Source organism: Lycorma delicatula, chromosome 12, assembly GCF_047948215.1.
Source record: "Lycorma delicatula isolate Av1 chromosome 12, ASM4794821v1, whole genome shotgun sequence".
In the NCBI taxonomy this organism is placed as follows: domain Eukaryota; kingdom Metazoa; phylum Arthropoda; class Insecta; order Hemiptera; family Fulgoridae; genus Lycorma; species Lycorma delicatula.
In genome coordinates, this window is record NC_134466.1 from 55,829,843 (window position 1) to 55,853,200 (window position 23,358).

Genomic DNA, 23,358 nt, shown 5'->3' on the forward strand with positions numbered 1-23,358 from the left:
TATTGTGATAAAATGATAAATTGTAAAATTATTATTTTTTTAATCATAACTTTATTTATTACTTTAAAAATGCACTTCACCTGTCAGCATTTTTTATCTGTCAACAAGTTAAACAAAATAGCTTTTTCTTTTAGCAGCAGAAAAATACTTTGATTGACAACATAATAATAGTAATAATAATAAAAACAGATTTTTAGTACTTAAAAAAAATATTTGAAAATTAGTTACTTAGATATTATTGTATGTGTGTTTACGTCAATAAAATTTTATAAATGATCAATTCCTAAAAACAATCTTGTTTAAGTAGGACCACTTAAGTTAACAAAAAGTATATAAATTGGGTGAAACTGCTGAAAACAAGCATTCCATCCTCTGCTAACATTTTATTAAGTAAGGTTCTGGCAAAAACGTATATATTCCATCCTGTGTTAAGATTTTATCACGTAAGGTAAGAAATAAAATTATTTACATTAGACTATAAAATTGTAACAGTGGACAATGTTGCAGTTTCTAAACCATATTTAATTTAAGAAACTTTCTTTTTATGTCAAGTAATATTTAGAAAAAAAAATCAAATTATAATTTCCCCTGTCATTTATCTAAAATTTAGTTTCTGATATAAAAATTGTTTAGTTTAAACAGATTTATACACATTAATCTTTTCAATAACAGAATTTAGGTATTTGTTTGACTTATATAATAGTGTAATTGAAATAAAAATCATGGAATGTACTTTAACCTTGAAAAAAGATCTAGACAGTTTGTCATTAATTTCAATTTCTGTTTAATGGATATCAATTGCTTGGTTTTCAGGGTAATTGTGAAAACATACACTTTAATTCACAAGGATTACATCTTACACATAAATAAAAGGTTAACATTAAAAAATTTAGTGTCTTTCATAAGGTATAAACTTATACCTAGTATAAGATAAGTACACTAGTGATCAATGCAAGATTTATTTCTATTATTGAAAAGTGATGATGCATGTTATCACAAAATTAAATATTATATATTTTAAATATATAATTATAATTTTATTATTATATGTTATAATGTGTATGTATATTAAATAATATATTATTTATATTTCATACACATGCACGCGTGCTAGCACACACACACACACACACACACACACACACACACACATATATATATATATATATATATATATATATATGTACATACTCATTAATGAATACATATATTATATTCATTAAATATCATATTTTAATACAGATAATATAGATTTTATCTATATTATTTATTGAGACTAAACAAATGAATATCAATTATTGGTAAATAAAACTGAAAGGAAGGTGATAACAACTTTTAAAGTGATTGCCAATACAAACAAACAGTTGTTACAACATTAGAAGTGCAGCTATGATAACTTCCAAGAAAAATGTGAAAAATTTATGATCAAATAAATTGTTGAGGGTAAGATTAGAGTAGTTCTTTACTTGCTCTACTGCAATATAATTAACAGAACAATTAGCTTGATAAATGCAAAACAGAACAACAAAATGACGCTTCACAAAGTTTTTAGTTTTAATTTCAGCCATATTTTTTCTATAGATACAATGCAAAATAATCTAATGGTAAAAATGAGAGAATAAGACTATTGTTATTGTTTATTGCTTTTTCATTCAGAATCACTTATAAAAGTTTAGAAAGCTCAGTCTTTATCAACTTTGATTTGAGAGGTTACAAGTCTGCACATGTTTATTAGATGTAATGTAATATGGTTCAAATAAGTTTAATTTAGATTTTTGTGTTTTGAATTAGAGTTAAATACTTAATCTAAATCTTCATGGTACATTTTAATATAACACGTGCTTATATATTTATTAGCAACTCTGGAACTACAGACTAGTTTTCTGTAAGAAACATATTCATTTATTTCTTACACTGAAAATGGGTGATAGGGAAGAAAAACAATGTAAATATATTGTACAAATTCTTGATGAACCTTTTCCCAATTAAGCGACAATGAGAGCTTGTTTGGTGATGATTCTGATTATGATCCTACCAGGAATCTTATTCCAACTGGTTATATTAATGACAGTAGTATTGATGAAAATTATGAGGAATTCAGATTACAGAGAAATAGAGGCTGATATTGAGAATTTGCCTGCGGCTAATGATGTAAAATCAGAAGAGATGGAAGTAGATATCATGATTGGACTGGCATAGGACAATTAGATAATTGGGCCCCTCTAAAAGTCAATCAACAATTAAATGTGATTCTTTACAACTCAAACAAAGAGCCTGTCGGTATAAATCCAGACTGACACCATGAATGTGTGTATAATCCCTTATGATTTCTGGAAATTATTTGTCACGGATATCATGATAAATATAATTGTTTTAGAAACTAATAGGTATGTACAACAGCAAACATACACAACATTACATGGATTTGAACCCTCTACCAACAATAAGTCATTACTGGAGGAATAGTTCACCATATTCTACACATATAGCCAAAGTTATTAATTAAATTTGAATTAATAATGAGCATTCCAAACCCTAATAATAGAATATATAAAATTGAGAATATAGAAGATTCAGTAGTTCACAATTTTAGGATAGCTATGTGTATTGATGAAAATACAATTCCTTATTTGCAGGAGAATATATTTTAGACAATATGTTAAGAATAAGAGACACAGCTATGGAGAATTTCTCCATACCTATTTCTCCTATTTCTCAGGCTGCGTATACTTAATTGGATAACCGGCCTGTGGGAGTTTGGGGGGGGGGGGGAAAAGGTTTGGAGAATAAGTATTCAAGCAGTGTACCAAACACTTTTGCATTCTCACTTTCCAAGTTTGTAGTATAAGGAAAGAGATGCTGCCTCTTTGTAAAGGTTATGTTTTCAAGAAATTTAATGCCAATAAATATTTAACAAGAACAAAAATCCATTACCATTCCAAAAGCAATCAAATGTAGAGTTTGTGACTCACAATACTACAAAGAGAAGGGTATGCACACAACTTATTTAACAAATAAACAACAACTTTATTAACAAATAAAGTGAAAACAAAATGTGCTTGGTGTAACATAACAAATTTTGCAGTTTGCTTCATCAATTACCATATTGCAGAGGTTAAGTAATTCTAAAATTTAATGAAGCACTAAGTGTGTGCCGAAGATAATTTCAGAAAAACTTTTTTATATATTAGATAAATTTTTATTTTGTCTGTGTTCTAAACTACTGTAAAACTGTACATTCAAAATCCATTCATCTAATGTAAGTACAGCTAATTTTTATTATTTTATAACATAATTACAATTCACTAAATAGCCTGTTCATCTTACCTTCTGTGAATTACTGTTTTCATAGAAGGTGCTTATTCTATGCCCACTGCAATGAGGGGTTCATTACCCAAACAAATTTTTAGTCATAATATCCACATTAGTTAAATCTAAACGATTTTAAATATTTTCTATTAGAACATTTAATTTTACACATGAAAAAAGAATTGTAGCAAAATTGACACTTTTTTACTTGGCCCTTAAATAATTCAATACCGAGGGGTACACAAATACCATACAGCAGTCAACCTGTTAATTGTTAATGATTAACCAGCAGGGAGGCACCAGGATAATAAAACACGAACGTGATCACACGTGAACCCATGCAAGTGAGTTTGCTAAACGGCTTAAGTGTTTGTTTCTCTTTATTATCCGCCTAAATTATATTTTTCTATTTGTTTAATTTTATTTTATTATTTTTTTTACATTTAATCTTTAGACTTTAATTTATTTATTTTAATTTAAAAAAAATTGGAAAAGGGTAACGGTTTTTTAAATTTAACAGCTCTATTCCATCCATTTGATTTGTCTAACAACAAACTTATCTCGCTACCATCGTCAGGCTAACAACGATAGGTCTGGCTAATATTGTTAGCTATTGCAGACATTTCGGCCTTCTACAACTCTTTTCTGTCTCTAATAATTCTTTTTTATTTTTAAGGCATATTTACGTAAGTGCTTCCGATATTTAACCTGCAGTTAAGAAAATATTTTGTCGGTGTTTTCTTTTTATTATGTTTTGCCGAAATAACACGTTTTCTTATGCAATTCAATTTTCTATTTTCGCCCTATTCAGATGAACCAACCTTAATTTCAGGGTGGTATGGTGACGATCTTAACATGTGACTGCAATTCTTTAATAACGAGTGTTTCAAAAAGGACGCCACCCTAAGATTAAGAAGGTAGAAGTCACGCATAGGTAAATTTTATTTCTCCCTACATGTTGGCAATACTGTACTCAAGATTAAAAGCTTTTAACAGTTGAAATATCCGTCTTGTGCACTAATGATATACCAATATAAGTTCGTCTCTATTGTGTTAACTATGTCGTTTTCCAAGGACGAACATGTGTTTATTATTGAGACTTATTGCGAACGAGTGAAAGACGAGCTTTGGATAAAATTTCCCAATTCTTCAGTTCCTAATAAGTCAACATATCGCGTTTCATTAATAAATTTTGTGATGCTGGGAGTGAACATGATCGGAAAAGCACAGCTCTATCAGTAGAAGTTTTGGAGGATGTGAAAGAAAGTTTAACTCGCTCACCCAGAAAATCGCTCAGCAAGTTATCTTCACAGGCTGAGCTTTCACTATTTTCAGCTTTCAGGGCTGCTAAAATTTACAACTGAATGCATATCGCATCGGTGTCATTCAAGAACTGAAAGAAGTGTACCCCGTAAAACGTTTACAGTACTATCGTTGGTTTCGTTCTCTTGTTGATGACAACGGTATTGAAATTTTGGATCGTATTTATTTCAGCGACGAGACATGGTTTCATTTGGATGGCTACATTAACAGCCAAAATTGTGGAATATGGAGGGCTGAAAATCGTCAGGCGTTTCATAAACGACCATTACAGGCAAGTAAAATTGACATTTGGTGAGCGATCTCCCGGCGTCGTGTAATAGGGCCTTTATTTTTTTAACAAATCTATAGACGGTGTGGTTTATCACGACTTAATTGTAAAGTTACGCCGTATTAAATTTACACGAACGAGATTGTTGGTTTCAGTAGGATAACGCAACGTGTCATATTGCTAATGAAACTCTGGATATGTTATGGGAGTTTTTTGGCCATCGTTTGATATCAAAAGGGTTGTGGCTTTCAAGATCCCCAGATCTTACACCAGCAGACGTTTTCATTTGGAGGTATTTAAAAACTGTAGTTTTAAAAAAAAACCTCATACACTTGACGAATTGAAGGCTAACACTGAAAGTTAAATTCAAACATTACGAAAAGTGGCTGCAAATATTATGAAACGTATACGAACCCTGTATCGGGATTACAGGTAATCATTTTTAACATCCATTGTAAAGTTATTAAAGGTAATTTGAATATTGTTGTATAAGTATTTTATTAACATTAATATTTTTGTAATAAATTCACGTCGTCAAATAAAGGGGATGCGTCATTTTTGAAACACTCGTTATTTTGTTGAATTAGTACTCTTCAAAGAGGGCTTATTTGATCGCATTATTTCGTTCATTTCAGTTTTTAATAGGTCAACTGAGCACGGAATATTTCTGTTTGTAGCAATTTTTTACTTTATAAAGCAAGTTCTTGTTTTCTGCTACTAGAATTCGGCTCGTCGGGTAATTTTACGTTAAATTATCCAGACATCTAGAAGTATCCAAACCTTTTTCGTAGCGCTCTAAACGTTCATGTTCCTCCGGTATTCTCCTTACTTCTGTCTCGATTTAAATAACATTGCATTAAAAATTTTTTTCTTGCAAAATTTACGACTTGTACCAACATCAGGTGCAATTCTTCGGATACCGATTTTTTGTAGCCATTAATAGAGTCAGTAATCCAACCGTAACTATTTACGTGTCGAGTTATACATTGCGTCTGAAAAACTAATATTGGCTTTTCTTTCAACCTGAAAATTTTCATTTCTTTTAAATAATTTACTCATTTGAAACAAATGTATTGTTTTTCTATCAAAATTTTCATATTATTTTCAGTTTTATTTCATCTAAAACCTTTATTCCTCAAAATTTTCCGTAAAGTTTTGTGTAACAACTTTATCTGCAGATCCAGAGCGTTCTGTTATCAAAACATCTAATAAAATTCTTTAATAGGCATTGTTATGGTAATCTACTATTTTTATCTGTTTAATGAATGTTTTTTATTGTTTATTTTATGTTATATTTGGAAACCAAGACCGAAACGGTCTAAGGACCAAAAGACATTTAACTCTTGTACAGGGAATTTTGATGTTATGTCACTCTATAAGATGATTTATTTATTAATATACGAGGGTAAGTCAATTATTATCCGCAATGTAGTTAAAAATTTTATTGTAATACAAATAGGAAACTTGCATGTACATCATTTTTCAACATGGAATCCCCTTGCATTTCAACGCACTTGGTCCATCGTTGCACAAGCTTCCTGATGCCCTCATAAAAGAAGGTTTTCGGTTGAGCTGCGAGCCAGGAATGCACCGCTTCTTTCACTGTTTCGTCCGAGGTAAATCGACGGCCCTTTAATGACTCTTTGAGTGGACTAAACAAATGGTAGTCAGAAGGGGCAAGATCAGGACTATACGGAGGATGAGCCAGTACTTCAAAGTTGAGTTTCTGGAGCGTTTCAGCAGTGTGGGCAGCAATATGTGGACGGGCATTGTCGTGCAATAACACACATTTCCACAGCAGTCCTCGGCGTTTGCTTCGAATTGCAGGCTTCAGTTGGCAGTAAGCATCTCACTGTAATGCGCACTGTTTACTGTCGCCCCCCTTTCCTCATAATGTTCCAGTACTGGGCCTTGTGAGTCCCAAAAAACCGTAAGAATCAGTTTTCCTGCGGACGGTTGGGTATTGAACTTTTTTTTTGCAGGACGAATTTGAATGTTTCCATTCCATACTCTGCCGTTTAATCTCCGGCTCGTAATGATGGATGCGTGTTTCGTCACCAGTAATGATTCTGTCTAAGAAGATGTCCCGTTCTTTACCATAGCAATGCAAATGTTTTTGGCAGATGTCCAATCGCGTTTGTTTGTGCGACTGTGTGAGTTGTTTTGGGAGTCATGTTACACAGACTTTATGAAACCCAAGTCTGTTGTGGATGATTTCATAGGCAAAACCGTGACTAATTTGCAGACGATGTGCCACTTCATTTATAGTTACTCGTCTGTCTAAGAAAACCCTGTCACGTGCACGCTCAATGTTTTCCTCATTTGTGGCGGTAAACGGTCGTCCGGCTCCGTCGTGCGTAACACCTGTACGACCATTTTTGAATTTTTCAATCCATTCGTAGACACTCCGTTGCGGCAACACACTGTTCCCGTACTGTACCGAAAGTCTTCGATGAATTTCGGCCCCTGATACACCTTCCGACCACAAAAAACGGATCACTGAACGTTTCTAGACTTTGATTCAAACAGAAAGCGGAGCAGCAGGCAGGGCAGCAAAAACGGAACTACCTAGCAGCATCAAACCTGCATAGACATAACAAAAATTAAACCATGCATGCGTCAGCTACGCAACACGATAGTACTACCAACACAAACAAAAATATAACTAAATTGCGGATAATAATTGACTTACCCTCGTATAACATACATACATATTACATATATCTTATACATAATGTAAGTAGTTAGAAATTAGCTTCATTAAAAAACAACAAAATCTAATTAATTGTATTAATTTTAGTATGGAAAAGTTGGTGGTAACATTTGCTGTAGCTTTCATAGCTGTTGTCGTGGCCACTGAATCTGATGACAGTATTATTGAAAATATCAACAGAGCTCAGAATATGTGGAAGGTAAGTATTTAATAATCTAATCGATAGTTATGACTTAGAATGATGTAATTATCTTATAAACCTAAAACTAAATTAGACTGTGCTAAAATGTATAATTTTTTGTCTTTTATAGTTAGTTTAGTATTTCATTGTTATAATTATTTTTTTTTTTTAATTAAACCAATCATTATATTATTATTAGAGAAATTATAACAATTTTATACAATCACAAAGAAAGTTATTACTGTGTTGAAATGCACAAGTGTTTTAATTGGAAATAAACATGTCACTGATTTTTTTTGTAAAAAAAAAAAAAATATTTAAAAAGCTATCAGTTTTGTAGAATTTGCTTAATGCAAGGGAATTTATTATTTAATATCTTTCTGTGTTAGTACTACGGTCAAACTTAGTATTAAACTACTTATCATTTATTAACTGGCAAAAAAGGACAAAAAAAGTAGTGATTTTTTTTTTTTTAATTCTTGTTTCTATCTTTTTGCATAGATTGTATACAGGAATAAAACTTTTGTATAGTGACTTATTATAAAAACTACAAATAAAAAATAATGTTAATTTTAGCCCACTTCAGTACTGCTTTAATTAAAATTATTTTAAAAAAATAAACAATAAAATGTTCAAATGATATCACAATTTTTTTTCTGGTGAAAAGATTGTTAGAAAAATTTAGATAAGTTCTGTCTTACAATTAATTATATATATTTTTTGTTATAAGCTTAAGTGAAATATTTTGATTAATTATGTAATTTTTACAGGCTGGAAAAAATGAAATTACAGATAAAGGAATAGAATACATGAAACGTTTGTTAGGTACCAAGATTCCTGAAAATTTAGATATTCTACCTAGAAGAGCTGATATAGAGATTGAAGAAAACATTCCGACATCTTTTGATGCACGTACACAATGGCCACATTGTACATCTATTGGATCAATTAAAAATCAAGGACATTGTGGTTCTTGCTGGGTATGAAAATTTACTCGTTTTTATTAATTAATAATTGAATAATATTTTTCCGCAGTAGTCACCGACTATAATACCTCGATTCATTAAAATAGTGTTATGCTTTTCTAGTGAATCTGAAAAACTAAATTCTACATTATGATGCTAAATAAAATTAATATAATTGATCATTTATAGAATCTTTTGTGAAATTCATTTTAAATCCATTTATTTTTAGAAATACCATAATACAAGCACAGACTTAAACAAACATCATTGCTCACAAATGTCACTCGTCATTGCAAATCAACTGGTTTCGAAGTCAAGATTTCTAAGCACTGATCTCTGTACAACTGGATAGAAAACCCAGATTGGTAAAATTGGTAAATTGGTAAAATTTGAATTGGGATAATTTCAGATTGGTAAAATTGGAATTAGTAAAATTTGAAGCATAACTAGCGCCACTAAATGAGTGGTAGAACCTGTAGAACTAAATAAAATGAAACTGTGCATGTGCAGAGGTAAGTGTAAGAGTAGGGATTAAACACTGGCCTACCATCACGATTATAGTCGCACAAGCGTACAATGGTTTTATTTAGTTCCCAGCATCTCATTCTGCAGTGCTGGAGTATGCTTCAATATTAAAACTTAATTGTATTTTACACCATAAGGATCCCCTATCTAGTTACATAGAGATCAGTGGTTCTAAGGTTCAAATCCTAGAAAAGCCAGTTGCTTTTATACAGAATACTAGATCATGGATACTGGTGGTTCTGGAGGCTAAACAGAAAAAGAAAGACTTAAACAAATATGGACAACTTAAACATAAAAACAAAATAAAAACTATACAGTAAATCGGTTTTAACTTAAATTATTATAACAACAAAACAAAAATTAGAGAAATAGATACTTGAAGGTGTAGTTACAAGTAGTTATGCCAATTAGTAATCTTTAATAAAATATTGCAAAAAAATGTATTTACAGCAAATAGTACACACAATATGAATATTAATGAACATTCAAAAAAAAAAATTAACGTTAATTTATCTAACAATTTTATCTTAACACACATTACCTTAAAGTAACTTTTACAATTAAATAAAATTATAAATTATTGATCCAGTATATTTTATTAAGAAAGTTACAAAAACTGTAATACATGAGCTTTAGAAAAAAAGATGTTTCTGTAATATTTTACACAGAAATAATTTCTTGTAGTTGTTTTTTATTAACTGATTTGTTTTTTGTGCCTAAAATACAACATAGAAAAATATGTATTCATTCAAATGAAATGCAAAATGAAAAAAAGTCTTCAAAACAAACATAAATTATTTTTTATTTTGTGGCTTCAACTAGCGTAATTTTATAAGTTATATATATATTTTTATTTTAACCCCATAAAAGAGAAGCTTCCTTCATTAATACAGCAGGTATGTGTGGCATGAAGTATGCTGCAATAGTGTTTCAAATGTAGTTACAGAATCTAAAAAAAATACAGTATTACCTGATTCATTTATATTATAATTTATTTTGAAAAAAAAACTAATTTATAAAAGAATTATAACAAATCTGGATTTAAAAGAGAAATGCAGTTCTTGAAACTCTTCAATCATTGTAATTTGGTAATTTTTCTTTATGCCAGTAAGAATTTATTTTTGTTCATTAACAGTTTTAAAAAACTTCATTAGCTCAATTATTTTACACTTTCTGTGTGAGTGAGTACACACACACACACACACACACACACACACACACACACACTATACCTTCATTTACATCTAGTATATAAATAAAAAAAAAATATTAATTTCATTAACTGTTGTTACCCAATTGTTATAAGCCATTTGATTTTTAAAAATCCAAATTTTTATTCAGTTAACTTGATCCACATTAGTAACATGTCAGAATTTGAAATTCATCACAGGAGATGAATTTCATCTGTGACTGATGATGACCAGTCAAAAATTTCCATTCTTGAGTGGTCAGAACCAGTCTGAATAGTTCATTATTGTGACTGTCATTTTCAATAACTGCTTCATCACTACTAACATCACTTTCATAACAAAATTTCTCTTTTACTTAATGACACAAATAATTAATGAAATCAATTATTCCTTCTTCATGAATTAAATGGGAGAGGACTGGCCACACTGAGTTTGAAAACCTGAATACATTCTTAAATCAGTAATGGTTTCTATGTCATCATAGTCATCGATTTCTATGAGAAATATTACCTAAATTAAAAATGGTAGAAAAAGGAACCCAAAGAAGTGTACTAAGACACTAATACAAATATATATATTTTTTTTATTTACAAAGATATAATTAGTTAAATGTTACATAGAAAAGCTCTGAGTTTCTATTATAAATCTTATCTAGGGCTCATTCCATACTATCTGTAGTATCTCTTCACCCTAATAGTCTATTCAATGCCAAAACCAAGGAGCTTTAATATTCAGAAAGAATGTATGTTAATTTTAAAACCTATTTGACCTAAAATAACTTTTGCATAGGTATTTTTAACTTCAAAAAACTCAAGTTTAAATCTTGTAATGATAGACAGTAAGTGCTTAAAATAAGCAGCTTACATTCAGCACCTTACACTTATTTACTTTTTTAAACCAATTAAAAAGCTAAAACTGTGAAGAAAAATTATTTGATAATTTAACGTGGTAAATAAAATATTGAAATCTTGAATAGTGGAATGGAACTTAAGATTTAGACATTCATAAAATGTGTAAATGTGTTCTTCCTGAAAAACAGATAATAAAAGGAAAAGATAAGAATACACTTTCTGCTGAGTGAATAGATCATTATATCTAATTAATAAATAAAAAAATATACACAATCGGTTGTAAAATTAATATATGTATATATCAATAGTCAATATCTCATGTTTACTACAGTTTAGCTCTTTATCAACCAGCAACTAATTTTTTAGTGAGTAAATTAGCATTTATATGAACCATTAATAGAGTAATAAGCTTTACAAAACCAATGAATGAATTGACACCTGTTTCATTATACAGTAGTCCCTGTGAGGACACTTAAAATTTAAATTAAAAACATTAAATTTCTGTAAAAAATATTAATTGTAGATTACTTTTAATTTGTAGGCTGTGGCTGCAGCAAGTGCTGCTTCTGACCGAGTCTGCATAAGTAGCGGATTTAAAGTCGTAGTTAACATATCAGCTGAGAATTTATTAGCATGCTGTTCTGACTGTACAGATCCAGGTGAGAGGGGTTGTGATGGAGGATATCCAGAAAAAGCATGGAATTATTTTAAAAAAATCGGTATAGTGACCGGTGGAGATTATGACTCAGCAGAGGTAATATACAATTTGTCTTTTTCTTTAAAAAGTATTTTTTTATTTTTCACAGTAAAATCAAAATTTTTTAAAAATATTACTCTGAGCTCAAAAAATATTTTTCAGAGATAGGTAATGAGTGATCTGAATCACTTACACCAAATAACACTTGAAGATGAGCACTAACACCGCATTCATGGGAGGAGTTTAAAATTGTAAAAAAAACAAACAACTGATTTCTATTAAAAAGGATTTCTACTGCAGAACTAAAATGAGGGTATATTTTATTTCACTTTGTACTTTTTAATGTATATTTAATGAATATATTATGTTGTGTGCTTTATTTACATAAATTCCAGCAAATTTTCTTATTACAACAAATCAGTCATATGAATGAAAGTTACATTATCTATCATAATCTTACAGAAAACTGTCAATTTATAATAACAAACTAAACCGAATTTACTTTAAAAAAATTTTTACAGTTTTAATGCTTTCAGTGCTTTGATAGTTATCTATAATTTCACAATAATTGTAATTTTTCAATGGTCACTCAAAATTTTTTACTCTAATGTAAGAGTAAAAAATTTACTTTAAGTAAATTTACTAATAAATCCTTTTTATCTTGTAAATACTTTGGGACTATATTAGTTTATATTAGTTTGAATTTAGCTCAGATTATTTAATATTTGTAACCTAATAAATACCTTAAATACATTATATATATATTACTATGTGTGTAGCCATAGGTTCAAACCCTATTAATGGCAGTATACTTTGTATGGATTTGAATACTATACTGTGGATACCAGTGTTCTTTTGGCGGTTGGGTTTCAATTAACCACACATCTCAGAAATGGTTGACCCTTTTTTTTTTCCCCCCTACATTCCTGGGCCGGACATCCACTTAAGTATACTCGGCCCAGGAACGTGTCCATTAGACTCTAAGGGGGCATCCCCACCCACCGGTTTTACACCCGGCACGGTAGGTCAACCCCCCCCCCGAGAAACGGTTGACCTGAGACTGTACAAGACCATACTTCATTTACATTCAAACATATCATCCTCATTCATCCTCTCCTCTGAAGTAATATCTAACGGTGATTTCAGAGGCTAAACTGTAAAAAAGAAAAGCCATTGGTTTACGAGATAGTATAATAATTTCTTTTTCATTTTTTCATCTCATAATTGTCATCTACTGAAACCACAAATCTGTATTTCTCCAGTCAACATAACCCAGATCTTTCTCTGCATTGCTGTGTCATCTGTCATTCAAGTACTGGTTTGTCTTCTCCATAGTCTGTATGGAGTTTATGTTCAAACTATTTTGTTGGTTCTGATCCATCCTATACATTTGTCCAAATAATATTCAGTATTTCAGTTACCATTCTCATCTTTCATGTTGTCTCTTCATAATCAACATCTTCTAGATGAGAAACCCTCCTAGCATGCTGCAGATAAGTTTGACTAAAAAGAATCTTAATTGCCAATAATGATTTGTCAGACCATAATTTTTAATTTAATTGACCTATCCAACTATCTTCCCTTTACTCAGTCTTTTATCTAATCCCTTCTGATATTCTTTACCCCAGTTAACTTTCTTAACAATATCTACGACATTCCCTACTATTTTTGTGTTTTGTCACTCAGTATGACAGTTACATACTTTGACTTTTAAAATTAGCAAATCCTGTTTCTTACAGTATTCTATATTTTTTCTAAATATATGTATAAATATGTGTTTTATGCTAAACTTATTTGAAGTAAAAATCACATGATCAGTAGTGAAGAAGAGAAAAGTAAAAGTTAAAAATAAAATAATGTTCTTTTGATGATATTAATGGTTAAATTGCAGTAGTAAGAACCTGAGTGATAAGAGAGAAGGTTGAAAGTTGTTAGTGAGTGATGTGTATGATGATCTAGAAGTTGCTTGGATGTGTAGTGCAGATTTTTATATTTAAGAGCAATAAATACCACCATTATTTTTTTTGGAAAATGACAAAAACATGGAATGATATTGGGTTGAAAAAGCCAAAACAAAGCTAATTAGAAACAAATAACAAATGACTAGAAGACAAAACTAAGCAATTGTTCTGTTATTTTGATAAGTAACATGAAATTCACTTTAGCAGTAAGAAGTAGACAAAATAAAAATTATTTGGTAATTCTGTATTGCTCTTCTGCAGTAAATACTGTAATATAACTGCAATTATCCAGCATAAAACTAGAGAGTGTTTGTCAGTCTTAATACTTTTGTAGTTTTGAGTTGGTTACGTACATACAAATTAGGCTAAGCACAACTGATAATACTATTTAGTGATCACTGTTCCGATGTTTATCCTAAGATATTTATTTCAAAATAAATGATAATCTACCATCACTTCACTGCCAATCTTCCCAGTTCATGCACAGTTTGGATTTAGATTATTTATTTAGACACAGTAACAAAAATATTCATATAGAAATTATAATTATTTTTTTATTCAACATAAGACAATTTTCTAAAATTTTCCTATTTTGTCTGTTTTACGAGTACCTTTTAAGTTAGCTAACTATCTGTAAAAATAATTAAAACCTAAAATTTATGAGATAAGATAAATGAAGAAGTGGCAGACTTTTCTAAAAGATAAATTTTTCAAGCATGGCACCACTGGTATATAAAATTAGTTTTAATATAAAAATAAAATAAAAATCAACCATACCAGATATTTATATTATGTTTCTAGTAATTTTGGTCATTCGGCCATCCTCAGGAGGAAACATCCTCAGAAAGAGAGATCCTCAGAAGATAATAACTGAAACATTCTTACATAATTACTTTTGTACAATGACGACCAGTTATAATGATTTTATAATTTTTTAATTTATGTTTTTAATTTTAATGCTTTAATTTGGAAAATAAATTTCTCACCTGAGGATGGTTGAATGACTGAAAGTACTAGAAACATAATATATATTGTTGTTATGGTTGATTTTTTTATTTTTATATTATAACTATTTTCTAAAAGAATCTAAAACAGATTATATTTATAAACAGCACCAAATACTGTCTTTGAAATATAGAAAATTATCAACAAAGAGTACAACAAAGAATCGGTATTCTGCTTGTTTGAGCAAACTTTAAATTGTAAAGAATTTTGTAAGAAAGTCTTGATCAGATGAACTAATAACACCATTTAAATATATATCTTTAAAGGTAAGATACAATTATGTATATTATGTTAATGAATTAACATAATATATATATATATATATATATTTATATATATTATGTTCAATGTAAATTCATTACTTTTCTGATGAACATAATACCATTAATATTGATTAAGAATCATTCTAACTGTTGAGAAATGATTTAGTCTCTAGAATATAAATATCTTATGTAGTTATATTATGGAGTTGGATCACTATTTTAATTTTTACTTTAGAAAGTATATCATTATTGTTGAGAAAGGAACTAGACATTTTTCTAGTATATTTTTGTTACGAGCTATTGAAATAAAAACATATTCCTATAAATTTATTTCTTTAGAAACGTGGTATGACTTTTATACAGAATTTAACATAGGTGGAATGGATGCCAATTCTTGTTATCTGCTATCTTAATCATTTTTAAAAGAATAAGCTTTCTTATTTCTTAACTAAGGAAAATGCATAGTGAATGCTTGGTACTGGCTACAGACCCAAAGAAGTTTATAAAAATAATATTGTAAACATTACTCTGCTATATTTCTGGTTAAAAAAAAAAATAAATAAACAATAACATTTTCATTAATTACAGGGATGCCAACCTTATGAAATTGCACCAAGTGATGAAGAAGTGAGTGAAAATGAAGAAAATTATTACACACCTCCATGCCAAAAAAAATGCACAAACAAAAAATATCCTGTTTCTTTCAGAAAAGACAAACACTATGGTAAATAAATTAAGTTTAATAAATTTTTGAAGCTTTGTAAAAACTTTAGGATGTTAGTTACAACTATAATGAAAAAAATTTTTTTTTTCAATTATGAGAAGTGAGACATTTCATAAAACACTTTTTTTATTGTTATTATTTTCATAGAAAATGGTATGTATAAAAAGGTGATTACTTTTTTCTGTAGTTTTGTCTATGAAGGTGACTTTTTTATAATGAATGATATATGGCTAAACATTATTTTCATAAATATTTAATCTGTAGTAGAAAATAAATAATCTAATTTTAAAAAGACAAATTTAAATGAAAATTTACAATGATTGAAGAATATAACAAAAAGGTAGATATTTTATATAAATTTATTTATCTTAAGTCATTTGATGTGTATTACATTTCAGAGTTTATATTGTAAAATTTTTTATCTTATTAAGATAAGAAAAAACTTACAAAATTTAGCATAATTTTTTTTTAATTTTCAACTGGGTTCAGAAAAATCTGATTATTTTGACTGTTTTGAACAAACTAAAGAAAAATTTAATAAACTTCTGATTAACTGGGTTTATAACTGAACAGAAAATAAATAATTACATTAAGGTAATATAATTTATTTTTAATTTTTCAATCAATATCCAAATTAAATAGTAACTTCTTTTATAAATGTTTTATTTATTATAATTATTCGTATGTCGTAGGATGTGTTTGAGTCATAAGTGAACACATTTCAACAGTAACATAATTTTAAGTGAATTGTTAAAAATAATGTTTTATATCAGTTTATTGTAAATAACTGACTATCAATGATGCAAACAATTATTTCAATTTTAACGGGAGTGAGGAGAGCCTATGGTACTCTTAGACAATGGAAAGAGAGAACAAAGATTGTCTTCAATTAGCAATATAATAATGTTACGTAAATTAACTGTTTATTTACTAACAATATGAAAAGTAAATTTTCTTTTCTTTTGCAGGAAGAACATCATACTTACTTAAACAAAGTGAAACTACAATTCAGTCAGATATTTTGAAATATGGTCCTGTTGAAGCTGCTTTTACAGTTTACTATGATTTCTATTACTATACTTCAGGTAAATATTAAATACAAACAACACTTACACATATTAAAAAATAATACTTTTACATCACAATAAATATCTAAAATAGAATGATTGTTCAATATTACGGTTTGCCAATCCACAATGTTCTTTTATAAAGAAATTTATAATATTCTGTAGGAGGTCAAGGTTAACCTTCTGCAATTAACCATTTTAAACAGTGATTATGAGTTTTTTTAAACTTTCTGAACTTTTGTTTTATTTTTTTATAGGTGAATAATGTTGTTTTTCAAACCTATACATTATCTGCTGAATAAATCCACTGGCTGCTCATATTGTACCCATAGAAAAAAATGGGTTTAAATGTTTATGGTTTTCTGATGTCCCATTCCACATTCACCAATATTATGGAAAATTTTCTATGAAGTTTAACAAGTGAATAAAAAAATACAATAATCAGTGTCTGGAATTATTCCTAAGGTCCTCGTTTTTTTACTATGAATATGAATGGGGATAAAACATGTAGTATTTTAATCAAATTCTGAATAGTTAGTAGATAATGGTTTAACAATTTCTTTTTTCAAATGAAAATTCTCTTTGTACTTTATTTGGATTCAAAATCATTATCTGTGTTTCAATTTTAGCCTAATACCTTTATAGTCAAAATTCATATTAAACTAAACATTTTTCTCTGTAATTTTTGTTTAACAATTTCATACAATCTCATTATAATATAGAAATTAGAACAAAATATTGCCAGGTTATATGAACTTGTGCCTTTATTTTTACTGGCAGAACAAATCCTAAAATTATTTCTGTTTTTTTTGTGTACATTCTGCTTTCAATTATTTCAACAATTACTAAAATTCAGTTTCTTAAAAGCATAGGTATTAATTTACACTTACAGTTTGAAGCATCATTTATGCATATCTTCTGAATTTTTAAACTTTTAGATCTTCTGTATAATTATTTTGAATAATGTACAGCTTTAATAAATACATCTGGCTACTGAATTTTATTTTTTTTATTTAAGTAACAATAATCTTGTGCAATTAAATGATCACATTAAATCACATATCTAGTGATCTTCAAACATATCAGTAATTAATTCAATCCAGTGAATGGAAATTCAAATATATCAAAATATTAGTGATATTGAATTAAATTTTGTTGAAATTGAAGTTTTAACTAGTTAAAATTAATTAACTTAAAAATTACAATTAATAAAAATGATCCTGTTACTTATTCCATATTTTAATATCATGCATCCCTTCGATTTCTTCAACTCATTGTAAATTTCTTTATCCCCTAATTTTTCTATCTTACTGAAGTTTTCAATGTATGCTAAAACTGAAAAATATGGAAACTAAGCCCAGTTAATACTGTTAACGAAAAAATTGATCAATTTTTCATGTAATCTTTATCTGACTTAAAAAATAAATTAAACTAAACTCCTAAACGGGCAAATAATTTCAAAATTTTAAATCAGAGGACTTAAGGTTAGTAGGATAACTTTTATTACCCAAGATTTTGTATCATCTATTTTGTCAAATCATAGAACTATGACGCCAAATTCACATAAATATATACCATAACATGTATTAAATTTAACAATGATAACAGTAATAACTTGAAAACTTTGGAGTATTTTTGAATATATTTTTATTATGGCAATTATTGTTGCAGGCATATATAAACAGACCTCAACATTCAAAGTAGGAGGACATGCAGTTAGAGTAATAGGTTGGGGAGTAGAAAATGGCGTAAAATACTGGACTGTTGCCAATTCATGGGGAAAGAGCTGGGGAGAAAATGGAACATTTAGAATTCGACGAGGTACTAATGAGTGCGGATTTGAAGAATACGTTACAGCTGGTTTAATTAAAAAATAAAAATTAAGTGATTAAATAACAAATGGCATTGTAATACATTATAAAAATGAATAAATATTTGTAATTAAGTGAATATTCTTATTTTAAATCTTCAAGTCTGAAATATACCCTCTACTTTCAAACAGTGATGCTGTAATGTTACCAGATAATAGATAGATACACAAAGATACAAATAATAAAATAAAAACCAAGGAGAGAAAAAATGAATTTTTTCCTATAAAAAAAGAAGCAGAAACAGAAAGAATAAATATGAATTTAGAACAGTACATCATGGGAAAATGAGGTACATTTGTATGAGCCAAAAATATTAAAATACTATATTTAACTACAGAGTTGAGCAAAACTATAGATTCATACATTTGGTGTAGTGGAGTTAATTTTTATTTGTGTTTTTCTCTGGATAAAACTAACTGTCTTTGCATAAGAATAGTCTTAAAATAGAACTTGAATTTTCAAATTCAATCAATTTCAGTTTTCCTTTAATAACAAAAACAATCTTTACTATATAAAAGTAGCAGTTCATTGTTTTAATCTCATTTAATAGCAATAATGATGCATTGTTTGTGTAACAAAATTGCATTAAATGTAAGCATAAAAATTTTGCTAAAATAATTCATATTTCAAAAATGATACCAATTCAGTAATTATATGTTTAGAGTTAACTGAAAGTAATTTTTTTTTCTTCTGGCCTCAAATATTTTTTGCATAGGAAATTTCTTGATTACTTACATATAAAATTCTTTCTTAAGAATTTATTTATTTCTTATTTATGTAAGACATGAACATGTAACATTTCTATGAATTAGTATTTAAAGCATTATTAACGACCATATTACTCTTGACTATCTTGCAAACTGCTTTCTCTTGAAAACAAATCAATAATTATTATTATTATGTATAAATAAATTTATAAAATATAATTGATTTATAAATTAACACAGCTTACTAAACTTTCCTAAATGAAATTTTATTCATGATGTTATGAAATATTCATGTACTTTGTATAAAAAGAATTACATTATATAGCTATTCCAAAAAATAGATTAAAAGGGCAACACTGCATAATGTAGTCATAATAATTCAAAAACTTTGTTTTTATTTAAAATAATCTTTAATGGAGTGGTAACAGCTTTATCTTTACTTCAAAGTATTTGGTTGAATCCTGTTCAGGCTTTCATTTTCATCTGCTACAAAAATGTTTAGCATTATAGGAAACTAACTGTAAAACTATAAATGTAAAATAATGAAGTAGAAAGAACTAAAAACTATATAATTATAGAGGAGAATCTGAAACAGTTCCACCAATAAATAGTAATTATTGTATATACATTTCAAACTTTATTCTTCATCAAATAAAAATTATAAAACAATGCAGTTTTATAGATAGCGCAAATTTTTATTATGAAAATAAAACATCTGATATGGACACATTACTTCCTTGTACGCCTATTGAATTACATTACACATATACATTTTTAAAAGTACATAAAATAAAATCATATTTCACTAATAACTACTGATTTTTTTCATATTTTTTTTTTTATGTTATTGAATTATTACTTATTGTAATTTTTTTTACAATCAGAGGTTAATAATAATTATTATAATAAATCTATATATTTAAATAAATAAAAACGTTACAAAAAAAGAAATGAAGTTGGATAACAGTCAATGTGTCTTCCCCTTGTAAGACGCAAATATTTCATTAATTAATATTTTATTGGGTTGTAATTCTGGAACCAATGAAAATAAGTGTCACTTATGATATATCGTTGAAAAGCTCTCAATTAGAGCTTATTGCTGCAGTTAAGGAAAAGTCCAAAATCCAAAGAGTTAGAATATTATCTTCTTCATGGTAAATGTGTCAAAGAATAATAATAATCGTGATAGTGACGGTGACAGTGACAGTGGTGGTGGAGATGGTGATAGTGGTGGTAGTGATGTTGGTGTTGGTGGTCATGGTGATGGTGGTTATGGTGGTGTTGGTAGTGATCCAAAAAATTTGGATACTTTTTCTTAACTGCAGTAATAAGCCCTCATTTAGAGCTTACATATATCATAAGCAGAACTTATTTGCATTGGTTCCAGAGTTATAGCCAAATAGATTTTAATTAATGAAACATTTGGATCTTACAAGAGGAAAACACATCGGTTCAAAGGTTCAAATCCAACTCATCTCCTTTTTTCTTCTTTTTTTAATTTAAAAATATTGATTTATTAATAAATATTAACCTTTGATTTAAAAAAAAATACAATAAATAATAATTTAACAACAATAATAATAAAAAAACATGAAAGATATCAGAAGTTATTAATGAAATAAAATGTTATGTACTTTTTATTTTAAAAAAAATGTGTATGTGTAATTTAATAGGTGTACAAGGAAGTCTTGTGATGTCCACATCATATTTTTTAATTTTAAATTATCTATATGATATTGCTTTTTATAATTTTTGAGTAATATAAAAACAAAACAACAAAAATTCACAAAAGAATGAGTAAAACTTTAGATTTCATAAGAATGCTACCAATTGTAATGGGTACCATGATTCGACTTTCGGAAAATTTCGACATATCTTCGCATTTCAAATCCCTCAGACCCCAAAACCACCGTCAGTTCAAAAGTTTTATATATATATATATACATATTTCACTTTGTGTGGACCCGATAACTACCGTAATTTTTCACCAATCACTTTCAAATTGATACATAAAATATAACGACCCAAAATCTCAGTCGAGATAATAAGCAAAAGTCGGACTATGCGGGTTGAAATGGAGGGGTGGGCTTTGTAGAAAAAATCTATCGCTATAACTTTCTTATTAAATAAAGTATTGAATTCGTTTAAAATTCCTACTGTTATTTGCATAAGAGCCTAAAACTTTTCAAAGTAAAGCTTTTTGATATCACAACTGCTGGCCCAGGGGGTGGGAAAAATGGGGTTTAAGAAAAAAAAAGTTTCAAGAAGATATGAAACTTATTTCGATGATTTGGTTTTACTTTTGTTTTGGAGTAAACAAGTGGACATGTCCTGAAAATCATTATTTTAAGTTTTGTTATTGGAGTAGGGTAGGACACTTAAATGTTGAAGGACAAGGGTTCGAATTTGATAAAATAATCTTTGTTTTGCTGTGTATAATAAGGTAGATGGAGTTTTTATGGAACTTTGAGCTGAGTAATTATAAATTCACTGGATGGCAGAAATTTATTATTAAAAATAATTTTTTTTTCCAATAATAGAAGTATTATATTAACTCAACATAATAATTCTTCTTAAGGGGAGATATAAATACATAAACAAAGCATTAGAAAAAAACTTAAATAAATTTTTTTTTTGTCTTCAGTCGTTGACTGGTTTGATGCAGCTTTCCAAGATTCCCTATCTAGTGCTAGTAGTTTCATTTCAGTATACCCCTACATCCTACATCCCTAACGATTTATTTTACATATTCAAAACGTTGGCTGCCTGCACCATTTTTCCCTTCTACCTCTCCCTCCAATATTAAAGCGACTATTCCAGGATGCCTTAATATAGGGCGTATAAGTCTGTTTCTTCTTTTAACTATATTTTTCCAAATGTTTCTCTCTTACTGTTTTTTGTTAATGAAAAACAATATCTTAATACTCACTGGCACAGAATGTAATCTGGACTATCACAATAGAAAGTTTAACAGATGATTACTGTAGGATGAAAAACATTAGTATCTTGATATTCACTTACGCAGGATGTAATCTGGATTATCATAACAGAGAGTTTAATGGACGATTACTGTACAATGAAAAACATTGACATCTTGATATTCACTTGCACAAAAAGTAATCTGGACCATCATAATAGAAAGTTTAACAGACGATTACTGTAGACTAAAAAACGTTGACATCTTGATATTCACTTGCACAAAATATAATCTTACAATCGTGGATTTTATATATGTCTACATAAATTTCTTTGAGTTTAATATTTTATCATATAATTAAAGAAAAGAAGAATCACAAACATAATGTTTAAAGGATTTTGACATACAACATACATCCATAAGTATTAAACATAAAGAATGTTCGCTGAGTTCACACAACAAATATTCATAGGTATTATAACATAACAAAAGATACTTTCATAGTTAACTGAAACATACACTTTTTAACAAGAAAACTTATAAAATCTTTAAACGTACGAAACAAAAAATGAAATGTACCTTACAAAGAAATGCTCACAAAAACAGCTTAACAACTTGTTGAAAAATATATATAATTTAATGTATGTACTTGTATACTATATGATGTGTAAATCTTGACTGAACAATATAAGTCTTCAAATGATAGATTGAGAATAGACTAGACGAGACGAGAGTGACTGTGACCAGAGAGAGTCTGAGAGAGACTGATGGTCAGAGACAGACTGACAGACACACAGACGAGAGACTGCGGGAGAGAAACC

General features: G+C 28.6%; 1 protein-coding gene across 1 annotated transcript; it reads left to right on the forward strand.

Annotated features, from left to right (window-relative positions):
* Positions 1 to 292: 292 nt before the first annotated feature.
* Positions 293 to 18,992, forward strand: LOC142332930 (cathepsin B-like cysteine proteinase 4). Its single transcript, XM_075379640.1, has 7 exons — positions 293 to 448; positions 7,701 to 7,812; positions 8,565 to 8,774; positions 11,867 to 12,079; positions 15,840 to 15,975; positions 16,944 to 17,060; positions 18,714 to 18,992. The coding sequence occupies exons 2-7, from the start codon at positions 7,702 to 7,704 to the stop codon at positions 18,917 to 18,919; spliced, it is 993 nt and encodes a 330-aa protein (XP_075235755.1). The 5' UTR covers positions 293 to 448; position 7,701; the 3' UTR covers positions 18,920 to 18,992.
* Positions 18,993 to 23,358: the final 4,366 nt, after the last annotated feature.

Coding starts and splice junctions, on each gene's coding strand:
- LOC142332930 (XM_075379640.1), top strand. CDS start 7,702: ATGGAAAAGTTGGTGGTAACATTTGCTGTAGCTTTCATAGCTGTTGTC. Junction 7,813..8,564: donor GAGCTCAGAATATGTGGAAG/GTAAGTATTTAA, acceptor TAATTTTTACAG/GCTGGAAAAAATGAAATTAC. Junction 8,775..11,866: donor GACATTGTGGTTCTTGCTGG/GTATGAAAATTT, acceptor TTTAATTTGTAG/GCTGTGGCTGCAGCAAGTGC.